The sequence below is a fragment of the Coffea eugenioides genome, chromosome 10 (assembly GCF_003713205.1).
Source record: "Coffea eugenioides isolate CCC68of chromosome 10, Ceug_1.0, whole genome shotgun sequence".
NCBI classification, from domain to species: domain Eukaryota; kingdom Viridiplantae; phylum Streptophyta; class Magnoliopsida; order Gentianales; family Rubiaceae; genus Coffea; species Coffea eugenioides.
The window spans coordinates 38,115,392-38,137,862 of NC_040044.1; the positions used below are offsets into that span (position 1 = coordinate 38,115,392).

General features: G+C 34.7%; 1 protein-coding gene and 1 non-coding gene across 2 annotated transcripts; both read left to right on the forward strand.

The window, feature by feature from the left end:
• The first annotated feature begins 2,242 nt into the window (after nt 1-2,242).
• On the forward strand, nt 2,243-2,349 carry LOC113750926. The gene has a single exon (XR_003464696.1). It is a non-coding gene; the product is annotated as a small nucleolar RNA R71 (small nucleolar RNA).
• Nucleotides 2,350-19,317: 16,968 nt separating this feature from the next.
• On the forward strand, nt 19,318-21,922 carry LOC113750842 (calmodulin-like protein 12). The gene is made up of 3 exons (XM_027294782.1): nt 19,318-19,885; nt 20,961-21,016; nt 21,101-21,922. Exons 1-3 carry the CDS (start codon nt 19,418-19,420, stop codon nt 21,732-21,734), a joined length of 1,158 nt encoding a protein of 385 aa, XP_027150583.1. The 5' UTR covers nt 19,318-19,417; the 3' UTR covers nt 21,735-21,922.
• Nucleotides 21,923-22,471: the final 549 nt, after the last annotated feature.

Sequence of the window (22,471 nt, forward strand, 5' to 3'; positions counted from 1 at the left end):
TTGGTTGGCCTCTACCGTCACTCCTGCCTTCTTTGGGACTACTTGGACCGGACTCACCCAGGGGCTATCTGATATTGCAAAAATAATCCCCACATCTAGCAATTTCAGAATTTCTTTCTTTACAACTTCCATCATGAGGGGATTGAGCCTCCTTTGAGCCTGCCGTACAGGTTTTGCATCTTCTTCTAGTCTAATTCGGTGCATACAGATGGCTGGGCTGATTCTCTTAATGTCTGCGATTGTCCAACCTATCGCCTCTTTATGCTCCCTAAGGACCCGGATCAGTTTCTCCTCATGGATTTTTGACAGTGCCGATGAGATAATCACCGGGAGTGTTCCATTATCACCCAGATATGCATATTTCAGGTGCTCTGGTAGAGGTTTCAGCTCCAGTATAGGTGCCTGCATCACAGATGGCAACACCATCTGGTGAGGTTCGGGAGTAAAAATAGGTAAGATTTCATACCTTTTCGTGGTGGTCTGCAATGAGTGTAATGCACCTATTGTGCATTTTAGATCCTCGCTCCACTCCACCTCAGGAGTTGTCTCCAACTCGAGGTGCTTGGTTAAAACCACCTCCAACTCATCCCTGCCATCAATTTCAAACACTTCCTGCACTACAGGGTCAATAGCACTCACAGAGAAAATTGAGCTAAAATTGGAGTTTGAGGGATATTTCATAGTATCAAAGATATTGAAATACACAATTTCCCCATCAAACTCCATGGACAAGGTACCCTTATTAACATCAATTTTCGTTTGTGCTGTACTCATAAAGGGTCTACCCAATAACAGAGGTGAGGGATCAGGGGAGTGATCATCATCCATATCAAGTACATAAAAATCAGCTGGAAACACCAAATCATTAACTTTCACCAACACATCTTCAACCAACCCATCAGGATATGCATTAGTTCGGTCAGCTAATTGAATGATTATTCCAGTTTCTTTTAATGGACCTAATTTCAGAGAGGTATAAATAGATTTAGGCATGACATTAATTGATGCTCCCAGGTCCAACATAGCCCTTCTAATCACAGTGTTGCCTATTCTACAGGGGATAGTAAACATACCTGGGTCCCCGCACTTGGGTGGAAGCTTTCTCTGCAGGACCGCAGACACATTTTCCCCAACAATAATCCTTTCATCCCCCCTCAATCGCCTTCGGTTGACACACAAGTCCCTTAGGAACTGGGCATATTTTGGTACTTGTTTGATGGCGTCTAAGAGGGGGATATTTATCTCAACCTTGCGAAAAACCTCCAAGATCTCCTTCTCCTTATCCTGTTTTTTCGATTTTTCCAACCTACTAGGAAAAGGAGGTGGGTTAGTTTTAGCTGTAATTATTGGGTCAGGAAGTACCTTTAGATCTGCACCATTGCTGTCCTCCCTTTCAAGCTCATTTTCGATCTTTTCCTCATCCTTGTCCTTAGGGATCACAGGTTCAGGCCCTTGAATTTCTTTCCCGCTCCTTAGGGTCATTGCGCTCACATTCTTCGGGTTCAACTCAGGTTGAGATGGCAGCTTCCCTTGGTTCTGAGAATCCAAGCGGTTAATTGTTGTGACCATTTGACTTATCTGATTCCTCATATCCTGCATTTCGGAGTTCGCCCTTTGCTGATTTTGCGCCATGGTCGTCATCATTTGCTTCATCATCTCCTCAAAATATGAACTAGAGCTTGGGGCCGGAGGTGGTCGGGGTTGGTATTGCTGCTGGTACCCTGGTGGCTTATTTGGCACAAAGTTAGACTGCCTGTTCGGTGTAAAGTTAGGTTGCCTATTCCCTCCATAACTGAGGTTGGGATGATCTCTCCACCCGGGGTTATAGGTGCTCGAGTAAGGGTCGTACTGTTTCCTTGGCGCGGGCGCGTGGTCAGCCATGTTCACCTGTTCTGCAGTTTCTTCCTGAATCATTGGGCACATGTCTGCAGAGTGACCTATACCGGTGCAAATCCCGCATACCCTGGATTGTGCTGCATCTCTCACAGCCATTTGCCTAACAAATGCGGTCAACTCAGTTAGCTGCTGCTGCATAGAGGGTGTATCTACCTCATTCACCCTGCGTATTGGAACATCCTCTCTCGTACCGAATTGTTGTGAATTTTCTGCCATCCTCTCTATCAACTCCCGTGCTTCCTGAGGGGTTTTGTTCACCAGCGCCCCTCCACTTGCTGCATCAATTATGCTCCTGTCGCCGAAAAGGAGCCCCTCATAAAAATACTGTATGATCAACTGCTCACTTATTTGGTGTTGGGGGCACCTGTGCAACAAGTTCTTGTACCGTTCCCAATACTCATAGAGTGACTCCCCTGGATGCTGTTTGATCCCACAAATTTCTTTCCTCAGACTCGCGGCCCTGGACGCAGGAAAATATTTATCCAAAAATTTTTTCTTCAATTGGTCCCACGTGGTGATGCTACCTGGTGACAGGTAGTACAACCAGTCCTTTGCAGAACCTTTCAAGGAGAAGGGAAATGCCCTCATTTTTATCTGCTCTTCTGTAATGCCCGGGGGCTTCATACTGTTGCACACGACATCAAACTCCTGCAGATGCTTATACGGCTCTTCACCTGGTAAACCATGAAAAGAGGGTAAAAGCTGAATCAGACCAGATTTTAGTTCAAATGGAATGTTGTCATTTAAAGCGGGGAAAGTTATGCATAAAGGTTGCTGAGTCAAATCAGGAGCAGCCAACTCCCTTAATGTTCGTGCATTAGCCATGGTGAACTCCTCCTGGTCAGAGTCACTCGAAGTGTTACCAAACGAATCTGTTGGTTCAACTTCTGACTCAGGTCTTTGAGATGTAGCACTAGAGTGCTCTTCTCTGAGCTGTCTGGTTTCCTTTCTTGTTCTACGCGCGGTCTTCTCTACCTCAGGGTCAAAAATCAAATCACCTGTGCGAGAAGATCGAGGCATACACTAGAAGAAAACCAGCAAATTAGGACAAAAACAAAAATGAATTTAAAAAGAAACAAATAATAACGCCAGTCCCCGGCAACGGCGCCAAAAATTGACAGGTCGTCAACCTGTGCAATAATAAAAACCTGCTCAAACTAAAAATAATTTCTGTAGATAGTGGTAAGCAGGGTCGAATCCACAGGGACTGGGAGTAATTGTTTCTTTTCAAATTCACAGTGACAAAGGGGGGTGTTTTTGTGTAGAAGGTGACACTCAAAGAAATCCAAATAAAATCTAAGAAACTACTAAAAAGTAAATAACAAAATATTAAAATCAAACAAGTGATAATTAAGGATCTAGCCAAGAAATAACTTCAGCAATGGTTCACCTAATTGATCATCGATAAGCAAAGGCAATTCCAATTATTTATCAATAAATAGGTTATAACTACCAAACAAGCGATGGCAGTCAACCCCTCCTTACTGTGTCGGTGATCAAGGTACGCCCGTTAATCACTGCTCTAATTGAGAAATAATCCTAGGTACGCCCGTAGAATTTAATTCCCCAATTGCCTTACGTATTAGAGGAGCCCTATTCTAACCAAATAACGCACTACCAGGGTTATTTTAAGTTAGCCCGCGTATCCCCCTGACGCGAATCTAATCGTGCCAGTTGTCACTATTTTGAGGTAATTAAACAATTACGGATTTAATACCCCAATTGGCGATACACTACCCAATCAATTAATTATCTGGATCCAAGACAATCAATTAATTAAATAACCATAAGCATAGCAATCAGGGAATATGCGAATACCAATAAATAAAAGGGAAAGATTAAATTAAATCGATCTCACAATTTTCAGACAATCCAGAGCCTTCGTCGTTTCTTGACTAGAATGAGGGGATTAGCTCATATTGGATGAGCTAAGCCCGCAGAAAATTTCAGCCAGAGTCGCGGCCCTAGTCTGCATCTTAGGAATCCGCAATTCGTCGAACACTTATAAGGCACACGGCAATTGCAAGTGACAATTGAGTTTCTTTATTGTTGCTAGCATTCGTGTGACAAAAAAGCTAGAAGTAAGGTAACTAGGAAAAGTCAACAATCTCAAGCTAAGCTATAGACGGAAGACTCAAAACTAAGCTCGTAAGTCCCAAAAACAAAAGGTAAAACTTCAAGGAAAAGTCAACAATTTGTGCTAAGCTCCAGCCGACAAAGCTCAGAGGAGAAAACAGCTCTCCCTTTTTGATCCCTCTTTCTTCCTTTTTATTGCGGCGGCTCACCAGGAGGGACAAGCCCTCCGTCCGTCCTTTCTTGCGGAAATTACAAAAATGGGCATCATATCTTCTTTGCCAACAATATCCCTGGAATAAGCTCTGTGGCTTGGACTTCTTTTCTGTCAAACTTGGCACTTGGTATCGTATTTTCGTTCTACTCCCTGAAATAAATGTAAAATACTAAAAGTGAGTAGAATCCCGCAATTAATCCACATCAAGTCAGGTAATAGGAGGAATTAATAATAAAATAAATGCTGAAACTGCAACCTATCACCAACCTTGCATATATGTGGGAAGTTTCAGGTAACCGTGATTTTTAAAAATTAAATACCATACCCTAATATAATTTTTCAAATAGGTTCGAGTAACCTAACCATTTTGAAATTTACGGGTTGGTTATCCTATTTTTCGGTTTGAACCAATTCAATTTTTCGGTTATCAGCTTTTTCAATTCTTTTCGAACACTCCTACTTGTAATAGAATCGGATTTTCCCTTCCCGAAGACCCGTCCTTGTAATAGAATACGATATTAAAAAAATCATCAATTAGCTTTTTTAACTTCTAAAAGTCATATATACAAGGATCTTTTGTGCAATATTTTTTTCTAGTCCTCGCACCCTTCTATACACAATTCCCACCTCCAATTTCTGGGTACAAGATTCGAATTTCAAACAGATAGTGGAAAAAACTCTAAGACCTCTATTCTAGCCCATGCAACTTCATTTTGATTACATTTGGATCATATTGTTTGAATTTCAACCAATCCAAAAGGACCAAAACACGAATCATAGAATTCTTTTTTTGGACTAAATATGAAACTCATAGGGAACAATGGCAGCTGAAATTCAACTAGGGAATAGAATATAATGGTCTATCGTTTTCTGCACCAATAATTATGGTATATTGTTGTTCATGATTTATTTTCTTCCGGCAATTCGAATCTAGCGATTTTATCTTTGCTTTTGAGATGTTTACTAGGTGGCAATTGTTCTCCAGTCAAAATGTGGCCACCAGACCTATTTCTCATAGGTTTATAAACTCAAGAGAAATTACCTTTGCTTGAAAAAAATCAGATTTTTGATTAATTCGAAATTGTTTATAAGAGTTAATTATGCAAAAGTAAAATTTACGGAGGGACCAAATTTAAACAATTCAGAGTCGTGGGTACAAATCAAAGGCAGAAATTATCCCTGTTTTTCGTTTTTGCTGAAAATTTCGTTGATTGGAAACAATTTGTGGAAAATATCTACTTACTTTTTCTTCCTTTAGTTTAAAGATATTCTGGGAATAGGATGATGCAAATCAGTGATGGTACACTGATGCCCTCTTCAAAGTCACACATCGCAACAAACAATGACGTACCATTAATTTCTCCAGTACCAAAGTGCTATTTTCATAACAAAGAAGGAAATTGCTTTGAGAAATTAATCTTCCAATTATTATATATTTCATGATATCAACTTTCACTAAATATTTCATGATATCATGAGGTCAATTTGTCGTTTGCTTATCTAAAAGTTATGATGGTTTAGTTACAGCAGAGGTCGCAGAAGCAATTGCAGCTCGCGAAGCATCTGACTTGGTTAAGATCTTGCAGATTCCAAACTATACCCCAGAGGGTAATACAATATCGATTATTAATATCTTGCAAGATGTGTAAGATGTGCTATCTGAAAGCAGTTCCATTGCCGAGGAAGTTTGTCTATCTCCGGTGGAATCTAATATCCTTGAAGTAAAATGGATTCCTAGAGACGCAAATAAGGTTACGCATGAATTAGTTTTTCATGCAAAGCATCTGATCTTATGGACACCATATTTTGTAAAGCAATTCGTGCTGGACGATTTTCAATAATTTAGTTAATAATGATCATTTTTTTTGTTAAAAACTTTCTCCAAATATCTGTCCTTATGTGTCACTGACAGAAGTATTCTGCACATCAAACCGTGCACGTCATAATGGTAAGGAACTGTTTAATCTATTCCCATTTTTAAAGGGAGAAACAGCAATTAATGATGATTGATAAGAAGTATTTGTGCCTACAATTTCTGTTAACTAATTAAAAGCCAAGTTTTTAGTGGAAATACAATCAAGATTGAGGTTGCAGGAGTTGGAGGTTTTAGATTCAAATCTCCCAAATTATGTGTAGTTCTATTCTACCATATTTGAGTTAGTTGTAATTTGTTAGATAATTTTACTATCGCAGGATGCTTGTAATTTCACTAAATAATAGTTAACTCCCCAATCAATTCTTCCTAATTTGGTATAATTTATGTATTAATGGTTTCTTTTCTTTATTTCTTTTCTCAAAAAAAAAAAAGGAAAGGAAATCAATTTCTAGGAGGGAAAAATATCTTTACATATAATGGTATTGCTAATGATATTACCAGAGTAAATATCTCACCGAGAGAGCCAATTTTCACCAAATGACAAAGATATCCTTTGTAGTTAACAAAGCTGTGTTGTCAAACTTGGACCAGATTATCCGATTCAATCGGTTCGGTCCGAGTATCTTTATAAAATCGGTTGTCAAAAGCTCTTTGGCTGGGTTTGACCGAAACCTGGTAAAACTAATTAGAACCCAATTTTTAAATTTTCCATTTTTTGCCGCATTTTTTTGGTTCCACTTTTCCTACTGAGATTTCATTCCTTCGCAAATCCATTCCTTCCACACTCATCTGTTCCTTCTTCTGGTAGCAGCATCCAATCCATCAAAACCAACTTCAAATTTATTTCTCAAACAAGATCAAATTATAGGTTTGGCATAAAAAAGGAAAAAAATCAAAGGAAATAGCAAGAAAAAGATGGGAGAAGATTGAAGTTAGTAGGAAAAAACAGATTTAAAATAAGAAAAAAACACAAATAAATATGGAAAGGAAATTAAAAACAAAAAAAAAAAGAAGAAGAAAGAGGAGCAGTGGAGGGTGGTATTGGGACTCGGGAGTAGTGTACAAGTTGAGAATAGAGAAAGCAGCAAAAGAATACATGTAACCACTGAGCTTAGTTAAGTGGCCACCAAGGTGGATTTTAAGACCTTGCTTGGGCTGTAGGTGAGGATTCAAATCCCATCTACAGCAAAAAAAATTCAAGGATTGTGCCACAGCATTCTCTTGGTCTAGTAAGGTCTGTGTACCTGTTAACTCTTAACACAAAATCTCTTTAGACTCCCCTTTTCCAGGTGGCTGTGATGAAATTTGAGGAACGCTAGTTTAGGTTTTAAAACTTTTTTCATTTTTATGTTTTGACCCCTGCCATTTTACAAAATTGTTGATGCTTCTAGAAACTTTTTGTAGTTTATAATTAGTCCTAAATTTTAGTGTTATTTTTCAAAAGAGCCTATAAATTTAATTATAAACTTATACAATATGCATTAATCTATAAAATTTGCTTCTTGATTATTTAGTTTTATTTGTTTTTTCTTGTTAAATAGTTTTGCAATATCAACCATACATAAATAAACATTTCTTGACGCTAATATGAGGTTAGTGTTTTACATAGTATTTTAATTTTTACTTGAGTTATATTAATGACATCATGCTAACATAATCTAATTCTTTGTATCGGTCCGACTCGATCGAACCCTTTGATTCCTGATCCCTAGTCTCGATCGAATTGTTGTCCGGTCCGAGTTTCAAAACATAGCAACAAAGCCTGCTAGTCTTCCACTACAAATCTTCTTCTCTCTTCCGCACCCTGCCCACCCTTTCGCGTCCTCCTATTCGTCAACCCTAGTGCCTCCTCCTCTTTCATGCAACCTTTCGCCATCCTCTTTTCCCCGCCGCCACCACTCCCCACCCACTTAAATTACGATAGTATAGTCTCGAACCATCTATTCACATTTTATATGGAGTCTAGTGTAGAAGAATCAAATTGACCATAGCCATGCATATCAAAGTAATGTTTTGAAACTCAGACTGCTAAATGAACCGGTGAGGTGCTCGGGTCGAGATTCAACCAGTCGAACCGATTCAAGCCCAATTCAATGAATTTTTTAAAAAATAGTTTCTATAAATATATATACACAAAATAAGACATGCATTAGACTAATTTAAGAATTTATATGATGAAAATTTTAATATTTTCAAAGAACTTGGATTTTCACAAATAAATTTTTTGAATTATAAGTTGAAACAAATAAATTTCATCTCAATCTCAATTATATATACCAAAAAATAATCTTAAATCCAACCCAAAATACTTCAATATTCTGAAATTATACAAAATTCATGTTTATGGGAATTAGATATTGTGAGTTTAAATTTTAATTCACATTTTTGGAATTTAGAGATTGCAATTTTAAAAAAAGTTTGGAGTTTGGAGAAAGTTAGGAAAATAGAAAATAGAGATGCAAACTTGATAAAAGACAAAAAATGAGAAGAATGTAAGTGAATATGGCATTTAATAATTAGTCTTTAGGGTTAAAGAAAACCTACTCTTTTTTTATTTTATTTTTTCAATTTAATAGACAAAAAACCACTGGTTCATACGGTTTGACCGATTTTTACCGGTTTTAAGTCCAATCAATTTAAAGTATGAACCAAACTGGAGTTATGATTGGTTCGCGATCCAACCGATTGAAGCGGCCGGTTCGGTCCGATTTTCAAAACAATGTATTAAAGTCGCCCGCACATGACTCCATTGAAAGAAAATAAAAAGAGCAAACTCAATCCATTCTACCGCACTGCTAATCTAATTCTTCATCTTGCAAAACACAACGTTGACTTGAATTTTTTTTAAAAAAATCATAGATAAAATCATTAATAAAATTTAAAAAAAGAAAACTTTTGCTATCAAGAGCAAAATAGTTTTAGAGTCAATTCAGCAGCACCACCACCATCGTAATCACTAAAACCCAAAAACCACTCCTACTGGGAGCACGATATATCTAGAGCACTGGGGAGGGGGTGGGAAGAAATTTCACAGGGTGCGGGCTGGTCAAAAGATGGAGAGTTTGGACTTCAGAGTTGTGTTTACGGGTGTAAATCGAAATTGAAATCGGTAATTTGAAACTTTGAAATCAAATTTTTTTTGGAATTTTGGCATCAAAATTTCGGACCGAATTCGATTTCAAATTCACCAACTCAGAATTCGAATTCGTTCCGAATTCAATTGGGAATTTGGTAAATTCCGATTTCACCAAATTCAGGAATATAAAAATTATTATTATTATATAAATGTTATATTACATATATATATATATGAAAAATGAATTTGAAATCGAAATAGGAATTTCGAATTCTGATTTCAAAAATCCCATTACCAAATTCGAACCAAATTGGCATAATTTGAAATCACAAAACCCAATTTTAGTTCCGAATTCCAACTTACCAATTTCGAAAATTCTAAATTCCATTTGAATTTGGTCGGTAAATCGAAAATTTTCGATCTTGCACATTCTTAGTTGTGTTAACTAGGAAGGGTATTTTTGTCATTAAAATAAATTTTGCTTTGATACTAAAATAATTGCTGTGACAATATCATTGGTCTAATGGGAGAGACAAACGGTGATCGGTGAAAGTTAGGTGTCTTGAAAAGACAAATTTTGACAAATAAAGAAACTGATACGTACAAAATGAATAACACGTTCAGGAATACAGAAATTGTGGCAAGCACGTCTTTTCATCCCCATATCTTCAAGAACAAACTCAAATTTGCACTTCGCAGAGAAGTCTGAAATTGGTTTGTTATAATTGTGGTTCAAAAGAGCTCAATGTTGATGCAAGAATTGTCCATTCTGGAGATTTTTTTCCAAGGAAACTTCCGCCAAGTTTCCTCCTGAATGCCTAAACCACAAAGTGAAACTTGGGTCATTTTCACAAATCATCACGGATCCGTACAAGCTGGGACAATCTAGATCTCTTTAGAAAAATCCAATAATTGATGTTTTAACCAGTACGAACTCTTTAACGATGCCCTTACAAGTTACAACAACATTAGTTGTGTGAATATAGATATTTTTTTTCTTTTATTATAATATCGTTCACCTTCATTTCAAGTTGTAGTAAAATGTCTTCATACGATTGATTTGCACCGAATTTTCAACAAACTTGACAAAAATGGCGACGGCGAAGTTGCCCTTGAGGAGATAATGTGGCTGCTCGAAACTATTGGCGCCCACGTTAATCAAGTCGAGTTATTCATAGGTAAAGAGACTTTCGACCCTATTGATTTTGTGCTATTTTACGACCTTATCATAAAGGTCTACAATGTTGAGCAAAGCAAGAAGCCGAAGGAGAACGAAGAAGATAGCCTTTTGGAGAAGGATCTTACCAAAGCTTTCGAGGTTTTCCATTTGAATGATGATGGATTCATTTCCAGTGACGAGTTGGAGAGTGCATTGTGGAGATTAGGATTGTGGATATACATATACTTAAATTGATAAAGTCAATTGTTTAGGTAAAAACGAAAATCCAAAAGCTATCTTTGGATTAAAAAAAAAGATGCAACATTTCTCAATTGAAATATGTTGTGAAGCAGTGATCCGTCTTTACTAATTAATTCAACTTCTATTGACATATAATTTTGCACTATTCAAAATATGATTCAAAATCATGAAAATGAAGTATGATGAGATCATATGAACTATAAAGGCTATTATTACAAAACTTATTTGAAGAATTAATGTAAATGGGTACATGTTATTTGAAGGACTAATCCAAAAGTTTTGACATATTATTGTTTTGACATCACACACAATGAGAATCCCAGAAGAATTCGAACAAGGGGGCCGGACCGGTTTGTCATAAAACCTTTCAGATTGATTTTGTATAAAATACATAATATGTAATTTTGTATGAACATAATGTAATTCACTTTCAATAATGTATAACTATAGAATAAAATTTTATAAAATTCATATATGATATGAAAAATAATATATAAGATGTTATTTGAACCTTATATTTTTTTTTTTACCAAAATTTGATCATAAACCTTCAGGAACAGTTGCAGGAGGAATTCACGACAGCATATCCTAATATGTCATACTTATCCGCCGCCATTTCTACAGGTCTTAGCCTATTCAATGCCCGAACAAGTCCTTATCATGCTTAGGAGTTCTAGTTTATTTCTTCCGTGGCGGCGGAATTATGCCATTTTCTTCGAATTCGTGTCTTTAGAGTTCTAGACAGCCACTTTCAACAAGCCAACCAATAAAAAAATGAATCAAAGATAACAAAGTCAACCAGTAGTGTTTTTTTTTTCTTTCTCAAGAACGCAAAACCGCCCACCGTAGCAGATACATGGATGACACGTACTTCTAGATAAAAGAGAACAGAAATTCTACCCATGGCAAATTTGACTTTTGTTACTCTGTAGTCTATCCCTTACTCTGTAGCAATGTTTTAAAAACCGGACCGTTAATTGAACCGGTGAAGTGAAAGGGTCGAGGTTCAACCGGTCGGACCGGTTCAACCCCGGTTCAATGAATTTTTTAAAAAATAATTTATATAAATATATATATGCACAAAATAAGACATGTAATGGATAATTTAATACTTTATATGATGAAAAGTTTACTATTTTCGAATAACCTGGATTTTTAAAAATAAATTTTTTAAATTATAAGTTAAAACAAATAAATTTCATCTCAATTTCAATTATATCTATCAAAAAAATCTTAAATCCACGTCTATAAGAATTTAGACATTGTGAACTTAAATTTTAATTTACATTTTGGAATTTAAATTTACAATTTAAAAAAGGAAGTTTGGAGTTCGAAGAAAATCAAGAGAATTGAAAATAGAAATGCAAATTTGATAAGAAACAAAAAATGAGATAAAAGTGAGTGGTTGTGGTATTAAATAAATTGGATTAAAGAAAAATAATTCTTTTTTAACTTTTTTAAATTTAATGGACAAAAACAAAATTAAAATATGGAAGAAAACATCAATAAATTAAAAATAAAGAGGTTTGATTAAAAAATGAGTGGCAAAAGAAAAGATGATAGAGAGAGAGAGAGAAAGAGTTGAAGATTAAAAAGAAAGAGCCATGAAAGGATGATATTTTGTAAGAAAAATGGAACAAAAGAAATATGAGTATTTGTTTTATATAAATAAGTTATCAAAAAAAACTAATAAGATGTGATGGTGCAATGGTTACTACATTGGTCTTCTATTACAAAGGTCTTGAGTTCGAATCTTAATAACTACATTTTGCAAAACTAAAAAAAAAAGTGGAAAACTCAAAAACCGGAAATAACCGGTTCAAATCCGGTTCGGCGGTTTTCGCGATCCGACCGGTTTTTGACCGGTTTCTTGACTAAGTCAAACTTAGCATTGAACCGGACCGGAGCCATGGCCGGTTCACGGTTCAACCGGTCGAACCGGCCGGTCCGGTCCGGTTTTCAAAACACTGCTCTGTAGTCTATCCCTTCTTCTATCAGCGTTTCATTATTTTGAAACTTAGGGAATGGGTCCACGGCCTTCCCAGATGATTGCAGAAAGTACCCTTTAGGTTTAAAAAAATTATATAAACGTTCCTTAGAAAATAGTTTGGAGCTCACTTTACTGATGTAAGCAAAACATTCCCATTGATAATCCTATATTGCCCTTAGGTGAATTTTCTCCATAGAAATAAAATTCATTTGTAATTTTAAACTTAATATAATTGCCACATAGTTTAAGAAAACTATCTATCAAATTCGTTTCTCTTCACTCCGATAAAAAAACAGTCGCATGGATAAATTGGAAAAAAAATCTTGGATACCAATTGAGTAAGTAACTTATTTTTGTAAGAATCTTGAAATTTTTTCCTCAAATTATTACAATATTAAGTAAGATTTGAGATGATATTACAATATTAAGTAAGATTGTATTTGAGATTATTTGGGTGGTTAAGACTAGAGCAAATCTATTACTCTTGCTTTTCTTTGTTTTTTCTTTTTTTAATGATTTGTTAACTTTAATTTTAAACATGCATTACTTCACTTCATGGGAATGTTAAATTGAGTAATTCATAATGTTGTTTTTGTCATTTTACACCATGAGGGAAAGCAGGTGTAATTTTATAAATGTGGAGGATACTGTTTGTAATTGTCATAAATTTCAGGGGAAGTTTGGGAAATTATCCCTTTTTTTAAGTCCAATGTCAAAATTATCCTTCTCAAGTCCAAATGCAATTTGGACTTAGGAGGAGTAATTTTATCATTTCAACATAAACTTGCTACGAAAATAAAATATAAATTGTGGCATTATCATTTGCCCTTGGACAATATAGCAATTCAGTTGAGTTCAACGGTTAGGTCAATGAGTTCAAGCGAGTAAGTCTAAACCTCAAAATTGGAAAATTGAATGATGTCATAAATATAACAGTTTGTCTAACGGATGCCTTATATTTCAAATGTTATACTTTTAAAAATATAAGATTAATTATAAAAAGTAAATAACTACAAGAGATGGTAGGCAAAATTAAATAGAAAAGATCTATAAATATAAGAGAGGATAATAATAGTTAATGTGTGTATATATATGGTAGGTTGTATGAATACTAGGTGTGTTAACTAGTGCTCCAAGGGCAGCCGTTAGAAAAACTCTAATTATAATAAGAGTGTAATAAAATAACATAAAATGTACCCATAATTCAGTATTTTCAGACTATAAATGAATATTTATGAGTTTGTAACTAAATTTATAAGAATTATTTGACAAAGTATAGAAATTTAATATAAAATATAAAAGTTTTTAGTATCACGCTCAATTTTTTCAGCGGGAATTTTCAAACAGGGTCCCTCGGCTGACAACCAATTGGAGCATCATCCTTGACTGGAGCAACTCTCCTTCCTGTTTCAATAGCTTCGAGACCCCTGGTTATTCTTTTTCTTTGTAAATAGAACCCGAAACTATATAGAGTTGTCATGATGCATATATAGTAGCTGCTACTCTGCGCAAATTGATAGTTTTGAATTTGATCAATGAAAAAGCTATAGTTTGCTCAAAAACAAAGAAAAAGAAAAACAATACCAATTGTTCCTCGCATTTTACCGATGTTAAATTTTAGTTCATCCACACAAAGCAAAGCATTTTAGTTCCTGACAAATTCGAAACGTACTCTTTTGGTTCCTAAAAACACGTTTGCAGCCAAATCTTCACTGGAAAAATGTCACATGCACCAAATTTCAGAAATTTTAGGGACGAAATTGGGAGTCAATCAAATGGTGTAGTATGTAAAAATTAGATTAAAAATAAAATTATGTGAGTTATCAATTTTGCCCTTTACGTTTTGAATACGTGATGTATTTGTTGTTCCGAATGAGTTGAACAATGGATTGAACAAAAAGACACTCCTGTTCCTTTGTCGCCATAGAATGCAGATTGTAGCTGCAAAAGCACACTTACGAACTAAATTTGATGCGGTGGTGAAAGCGTGAGAAGCGAATGAGTTGCACGAACACCCTCTATATAAATGAGAGAAAACTCGCAGCCAACAATGGGTAAAATTAACTAAGTTTGATATAATAATGGGTAAAAAACAAAAAAAAATCCCTTGTGGTAAACCTGATATATATAAAGGCCCCCCATAGTTTCAAAATATACAACACGATACCCCGTACTTTGAACTAAATTGTAAAGGTGACGGAATCCGTTAAACTTAACGGAAATGGAGAAAATAACCAAAATACCCTGATATAATTAAGCAAAAGATAACTCAAAAAAATAATTTGTTTTATTCTTTACATAGAGAGAATTGAAGGTTAAGGGGCAAAATAGGTCTATTTGTTAAAAATTAAGTATAAAATTTTTTTTTTAGATTCCAATAAGTCATTTCCATTAAGTTTAACGGATTCGTTAACCTTTACAATTTAGTTCAAAGTATGGAATGTCGCGTTATATATTTTGAAACCACAGGGGGCTTTTCTGTATATTAGGTATACCACAGGGGGTTTTTTTTGTATTTTACCCTATAATAATTGATAAAGACTGCTTATAAAAGTCCTAGGAAAGCCTTTCTATGGGCTACAAAAGTCCTAATCTAAAAAGGAAATAAATACCACTAAAAATTCTAAATGAACAAAACTATGTATTTTCTAGTGCCCGACGTTGGACCAGTCATAAGGCCGAAATAAAAATAGTAGTAACACTATTTTTAGATGTACCAGAATGCTTACCACTTAATAACTTATCTCTGCTAGTTATTGAGCGTGTGGACTCATTTGAACCTTAGGCTATTCTAGTTTTGGATTTTTACCGCATCATAATTAGTTTTATTTTTATAACTTTCTAATTTAATATCATTATTATTACTCATTTTAAAATGTAACTTTATATTTCTCGAATGAGACTTGAGAATATGACAGATGCCACATGTCTGGCACGTGCGAGTTAGGGGCATGACAACATCTATTTGTTGGCAACTATCAATTAGCTGCTTAAATTTCTAAGTTTCCCTAGTATTTCATTTTGGCACGTTTAGTTCTTCTCATTAAATTTCGATCAATCCAAAACAGCTTCATAAAATTTTTAACATTGGAAGACCCACCCTTTAAAGGAGTCTGATAGTGCTTGACTCCGAATTAGTCACGGACCTAATACGATCATCAGACTAGGGAATTTTACATTAAAAAATTTTTTTTTTTTTGACTGGTCTAAATATCAAAATCATGGGAACAATAGCAACTAAAATTCAATATTTACGGAAAATGAGTCTATAGAGTTCTACATAATCGCATTCTCCACCAATACTATGGTATATTGGGGATGATTTATTTTCTTGCTGCAAATTCAAATCAAACTATTTGTGTTCTTTGCTTTGAATTTATATTATTGGTTAGTAGGATTGGGATAGGCAATGACACGTTTACTAGGCAGCATATCTCCCTTTTTTTCGTTTCTTTTTTTTTTTTTCCTGAACATCTCGTTGCATCAAATATTGGAAACTATTTGTGTAGAATATCTTCTTGCTTTTTTCTTCCTTTAGTTTAAAGATATTCTGTGAATAGGATTACGATGCAAATCATTGATAGAAAACTTATGCCCTCTAAAAAATTACACATCGCAAACAAAAAAGGAAATTGCTTTTACAAAGCCCCCAAGTGATGTACCATAAATTTCTCCAGCATCAAAGTGTTATTTTCTTAGCAAAGAAGGAAATTCCTTTGAGAAATTAATATTCTAATCCTTCAGTTCTGGGAAGAGATTTTCAGCCATTGCCGTAGATTTCCATGAAATCAATTTTCTGCAATTATCTGTCCTTATATTTCGCTCACTGGAAAGTGTTGTGCATTTTAAGATCAAATCTCGCACGTAATGATGTTAAAGCACTATGAAATCTAATACCTTTTCGGTTTTTAGAATAACAGCAATAAATGATGATTGCTATATTTCTGTCCACAATTTCAGATAATTAATTAAAAGCCAAGTATTTAATGGTATAACAATCAAGGTTGAAGTCTCAGACCTTCTTTTTTTTTTTTTTTCAATTTCAAGAAAAGCCCTTGAAGTTAGGGATTTTCGATTCCAGGCGTCACAAAGTGTGTTCTTAGTCTAAGCATATGTTGCTATGAGGCCTTAATCTAGCTAGTGCTCAAAGTTGAAACTCCAGAAGCTAGAAATTTTGGGATCAAATCTCACTATTTGTGATAATTATCTAATTATCTATGAATTTATTTTTTTGTATTTGTATTATTGTGTTGGAGTCCTAATTCTCAGCATTTTTGGGGGAACTATAATTTTTCAGCATTTGTGGGTTTGTTTGTTGACTGGTAATCTTATCCAGAGAAAACCAAAGAAGCCTATGTGTATGTTAATGCTTATTTCCTTCCCATTTATGGATTAGTTGTAATCTTGGTGTTCTGTAATTTGTTTATATTAAACTTACAATCATCGATTACTTGTAAATTGACTAAAAAATAAATAAAAACCCATCCAATCCTCCCTCCTTTCGTTATGTTACAATAATCATAGCTATTTCATGTAAAATCATGCCTTCTTTTCTTGATCGTTTAAAAAAAAAAAAGAAAAGGAATGAAAAGCAGCTTCCAAAAAAAAGGGATAATTTCATAAACTTCCCTCGAGGTTTTTGATAATTTCACCTAGTACCATTGAGCTTTTCAATATTACACATACCTAACTTGACCCTACAAAATGATCATAATAACCTTAACATTTAATCTTTTTTTTTGCAATTAAACAATCCTTCCTAATTTTGTTTATATGAATGCATCCCACAATTAGACATTTAATGGAAACAAAAATAAAATTCACTCATGGAATAACCGATTATGTCCTATACACAATAATAACATATTAAAAATTAATTTTATCTTTGCTTGGAAGATCTGGAGATGAATAGAAGAAGATGTAAATTGGGTTTAAAAAGGATAGGGCTGGTATTGGTACTCCAATATTTGAGGAATAAGATGTTATGTTGATGCGGTTATTGAAATTTTTTGAGTTTAACAGTCCAAAACGTTGTTAATTTTGATTGAGGTTTTAGAATTTAGGGATTGATGGTAGTAATGGTCATAGTGATAATGGTACTAATTAATTTGAAATATGGTAATATTAAAGGTTTAAAATAGTAGAAATGAGGGTTGAAATGAGTTTGAGATTTTGTTAATGTTCTATAGATTTTGAATAATTTTATAAGAAGGTAAAATGAACTTCACAATTTGATGAGGGCATTTTGGGTTATTCATTCAAAATTTTGACCATTAAATAATTTTTGTTACCAAAACGGTAAACTCGAGGGAGGTACATGTTATTTTTTAAATCTCAAGAAAACTAGGTGAAGTTGTTAAGAACCTCAAGGGAGGTTTCTGAAATTATCCCCCAAAAAAAAAGACTTATAGCTCACAAAAAAACTTAGAGATAATTGCAAAAACCTCCCCTGAGATTTCTGACACTTGCACTGACCTTCCCTGTGGTTCGAAAAATTGCACTGACCTCCCCTGAACTTACTAATCCTTTGCAGATTCAGTCCAAACGATTAAAATATTGTTTTAGAAAGTGAAATTAGAATTTTATACCAGATTTGCCCTTTGTGCTACACGTCCAATGAATGACAAAATACTACAAATCAATTAACAATTAATAAACTTTAACGGGTATAGTTTATGAGCAAATACGCATTACCTATTTAAAGTACCGCCTCTTTATGGGTATTTTACTTTCAAACATTTAATTTATGATAAATATATCAATGTTTGTAAGTAAAATTTAAAAAGGGTTACAGTAATATTCTTACAAAAAGGAAATCGGTAAGTTATCTATTTAATATAAATTAAATATTTTTAAAAAAAGAAATGGCCCATAAAGTATTAATTCTTTATGGCTTTCATCCATTAGATGAGTAAAGTATTGACTCTTTATGGGTATTTTATTCTGAATCATTTAATTTATATTAAATACATAAATGTTTGTAACTAAAATTGAAAAAGTATTACATTAATATTTTTACGGAAGGAAAACTAATAGGTTTTGTATTTAACAAAAATTAAATATTTGAGAGTAAATACAAATCATCAAAGTTTATTAATTGTTAATTAATTTGTAGTACTTTGTCATTCATTGGACATGTAGCACAAAGGGCAAATCTGGTTCAAAATTCTAATTTGACTCCCTAAAACAATATTTTAATCGTTTGGACTGAATTTGCAAAGGATTAGTAAGTTCAGGGGAGGTCAGTGCAATTTTTCGAACCACAGGGGAGGTCAGTGCAAGTGTCAGAAACCTCAGGGGAGGTTTCTGCAATTATCCCAAAAACTTATATAAATAAGGGGATAGCCCGTATAGTGATGAATGTTAGGTGTTCAAAAACAAAAGTAATACCTATCTACAACGTGAATGGGCAGGACTGCAGGAGGTCCAGAAATAATAGAGGTTGTGCAGAGCACATCTTCTTTATCTCCATTGCTTCACGTAAAGACAAACTAAAATTTGTACATGGGATAGAGATCTGATCTTGGCGATCTAGCTGATTGTGGTTCAAACGAAAAAAAATCTGGATGCAAAAATTGTCCATTCTGAAAATCTTTTTCATAGGAAACTTCCTCCAAGCTTCCTCCTCACCGCCTAAGCCACAAGATGAAACTTAGCTCTCGTCACATATCCTTACAGATCCGTACAAGAGCAGGACAACAAGATTTCCTTCGAAAAATTCCAAGAATTCATCATTCAGCTTCACCCTTTAAATATTACGCTTTCTTTAAACATTGTACTCACAACAGCATTAGTTATGCAAAAGCAGCCGTTCTTTCTTCTATATAGAGTAGTCCATCTACTTCATTTCTAAGTCATAGATAGTAAAAATGTCTTCAGTTAAACTGTTTGATTTGCATCGCATTTTCGACAAACTCGACAAAAATGGCGATGGCCTCGTTAGCCTAGAGGAGCTAATGTGGCTGCTCGATAGCATCGGCGTCCATGCTAATCAAGACGAGCTTGAGTTACTGATAGGTAAAAAGAGTCTCGACCCTATTGATTTTGTGTTCTTTCACGACCTCGTCATGAAGGGCTACAATCTTGATCAAAGCAAAAAGCTGAAGGAGAAGGAAGAAGATAGCCTTTTGGTGAAGGATCTTGCCAAAGCTTTCGAGGTTTTCGATTCAAATGGTGATGGATTCATTTCCAGTGAAGAGTTGGAGAGTGCATTGTGCAGATTGGGATTGTGGGATGGTGGGAAGGATTGTAGAAGCATGATTAATGCTTATGATACTAATTCTGATGGGAAGCTTGATTTTGAGGAGTTTAAGAATATGATGTTGGTTTCCAACTTCTAGAAACTTGCTGTTCAAGATGTACTATTCCAAATTTGTCCATGATTTTCATATGGTCGGCTTTTGCCTTGAATTTAATGCCAGACAACAAAAGTCCAGAGAAACTTGTTGGTTTTTCCTTTCTCTTTCTGTGTCTGCTCTTGCATTTTTTTTCTTTTCTTATTTTTTTTTTGTTTTTTTCTTCCCCTTGCATGTATTTTTAGTACAAACTTCTTTTTGTTGATTATTGGAATCTAAAGAAGATGAATAGGTGGAATATGATAAAGAGAGGCGTGTAAAATGATATTCTGGTGCTTTTTTTTTTGGTACAAAGATGCATAATTGTACAAAGCTAAGCATCTTTGCTTTTAATTTCTGTATAATATAGGAGGAGCTCAACATGCTACTATTCTGAAATTTTACCCCAAGAATTCATATTCAGTGGATTCTTTTGGGGTAAGTCATAGTAAATGAAATTATAAATGACAAGAACTAAAACGTGCTAAGGTGATCTTGAATTTATATGCCATTGTCTTTTTTCTATATAAACTCTTGGTTTAAGTTGCTAGAGAATTTAGATAAGTGTTTTGGAGCTTGGTGATGAGGACGAAAAGGAGTGAAAGAGAGAGAACAAAAAGAGATGGAAAGAAAAGAAAAAGAAATAGGATTAAAAGAAAGCATCCCTAAAATTTGGTGCTAAACTGCAAAAATTGCAGATAACCGCTTATTATACAAGTTAGAACTATGGGTCATTATCGCCTTGAAAATGGATCCGTAAATATACATCACAGCATCACATCCAAAGAAGTTTCTAGGAGTAATTTTCCTCTAAAAACTCTCCAGAAAATACAATCCAAACGGTCTCTTCTGTTCTGGGATAGTTGGAGTTTTTCAACTAGATGTGGACTAAAAACAGAACTCCACTCCACAAACTTCTGACCAAGAAATGTCAAATAATTCCTGTCCAGACATATTACTTACTCCGTACAAAACAATTAATGGTCTTCCAGAAAACTCTAGACTTTTGTTATGGACGTGTGTTGTAAATCAAATCGGACAAATTAAAGAACTTGAACATTATTTTCTTTTCGTGCAGATATTTCCCTTGACGAAACTTCTTGCCAACTTCCTCGTCAAATTTCAGCCACATAAGTAACACAAGATGGGTCATCGTCGAGACCAAATTTCGTACAAGCATGTACAAGAGTTTTCTGGAATATTCGGTTAAAATTAAAGAGTCTCCCTCCAAAGTTTCTGTATAAATTCTTCAAGCTACCTGACCAAAATGCAGGTATCATCCAAATATCGAAGCATTTCACAGAACAGAGCGATTCTTGATTTGCTTAAGAAAATTTCTTCATTTCCCTTTACAATCTACAACAAAATGTGTCCCATTAACGCCTCTAATTTGCATCGGATTTTCGACAAGCTGGACAGAGATGGCGATGGCTTCGTCAGCGTTGACGAGCTAATGTGGCTTCTGGAAACCATCGGTGTCCAAACTAGCTTGGATGAGCTCGAATTATTGGTTGGCAAAAAGGGTTTTCTGGACTCGATTGATTTCTTGTTGTTTCATGATATTGTCATCAGTGGGAAGAATATGGATGAAAAGAAGTTCAGAAAAAAGGAGCAAGAAGAAGAAGATAAGCACATAGAGAAAGATCTTGTTCAAGCATTCGAGGTTTTCGATTTGAATGGAGATGGATTCATTTCCAGTGAGGAATTGCAGGGTGCATTATGCAAACTGGGATTGTTGGATGAACAGTGTGGGAAGGATTGCAAGAGTATGATTAACGTGTACGATACTAATTCTGATGGGAAGCTTGATTTCGAGGAGTTTAAGAATATGATGTTGCAATCTGATTCTTAGATAGCGTAGCAGACCAAAAAAGCAAACATTACATTTTTTTTTTCTTTTAAGTGTAATCGTCAAATTTTGAAGTCGCAGTCTTGCATTTAATGCTCTCTTCGTCTGTACCGTTCAATTCATCCCTCTCTCTCTTAAGCAAGCGTTACTTGTTTAGGTTGTAATCTGTAAATTGTACATACCTTAGATTACTTCATGCTTACAAATGATTCCTTTCCTGGCTAGAATTCATGATTCTGTTAAGTTGCTGCATCCTACAAGTAAGTCCCATATGATCAAACCATTGTCGCGTGCACAGTACCAACAAACGTTAGCAAGTCAATTTCGGCACGTTAATTTCGCAACGGATCTTCTGTCTCACACTCTGTGCCATTCTCTGTCCCACTTTTTATTCTATTGTTATTTCTCCTTCATAAACATCATGTTTTAGTTCTTTTTTGTTTCCTTATGATTCAATAATTATTAATTCAGTAAAAAATAAATACAACAGCTTCAAAAAAGTAATATATAATATAAAATTAAAAAATACAGCAGAAAATGCATAAAAAATCTCATTTTTTATGCATTTTGATTGTTTGAGTTTGTTAAATTTTATGTATTACTGAAATAATAGTTATTGGATCTTAAGGAAACAAAAAAAAACTAAAACATGATGTTTATGAAGGAGAAATAGCAATATAATAAAAAATGGGACAGAGAATGGCACAGAATGTGAAACAGAAGATCCGTTGCGCGTTAAT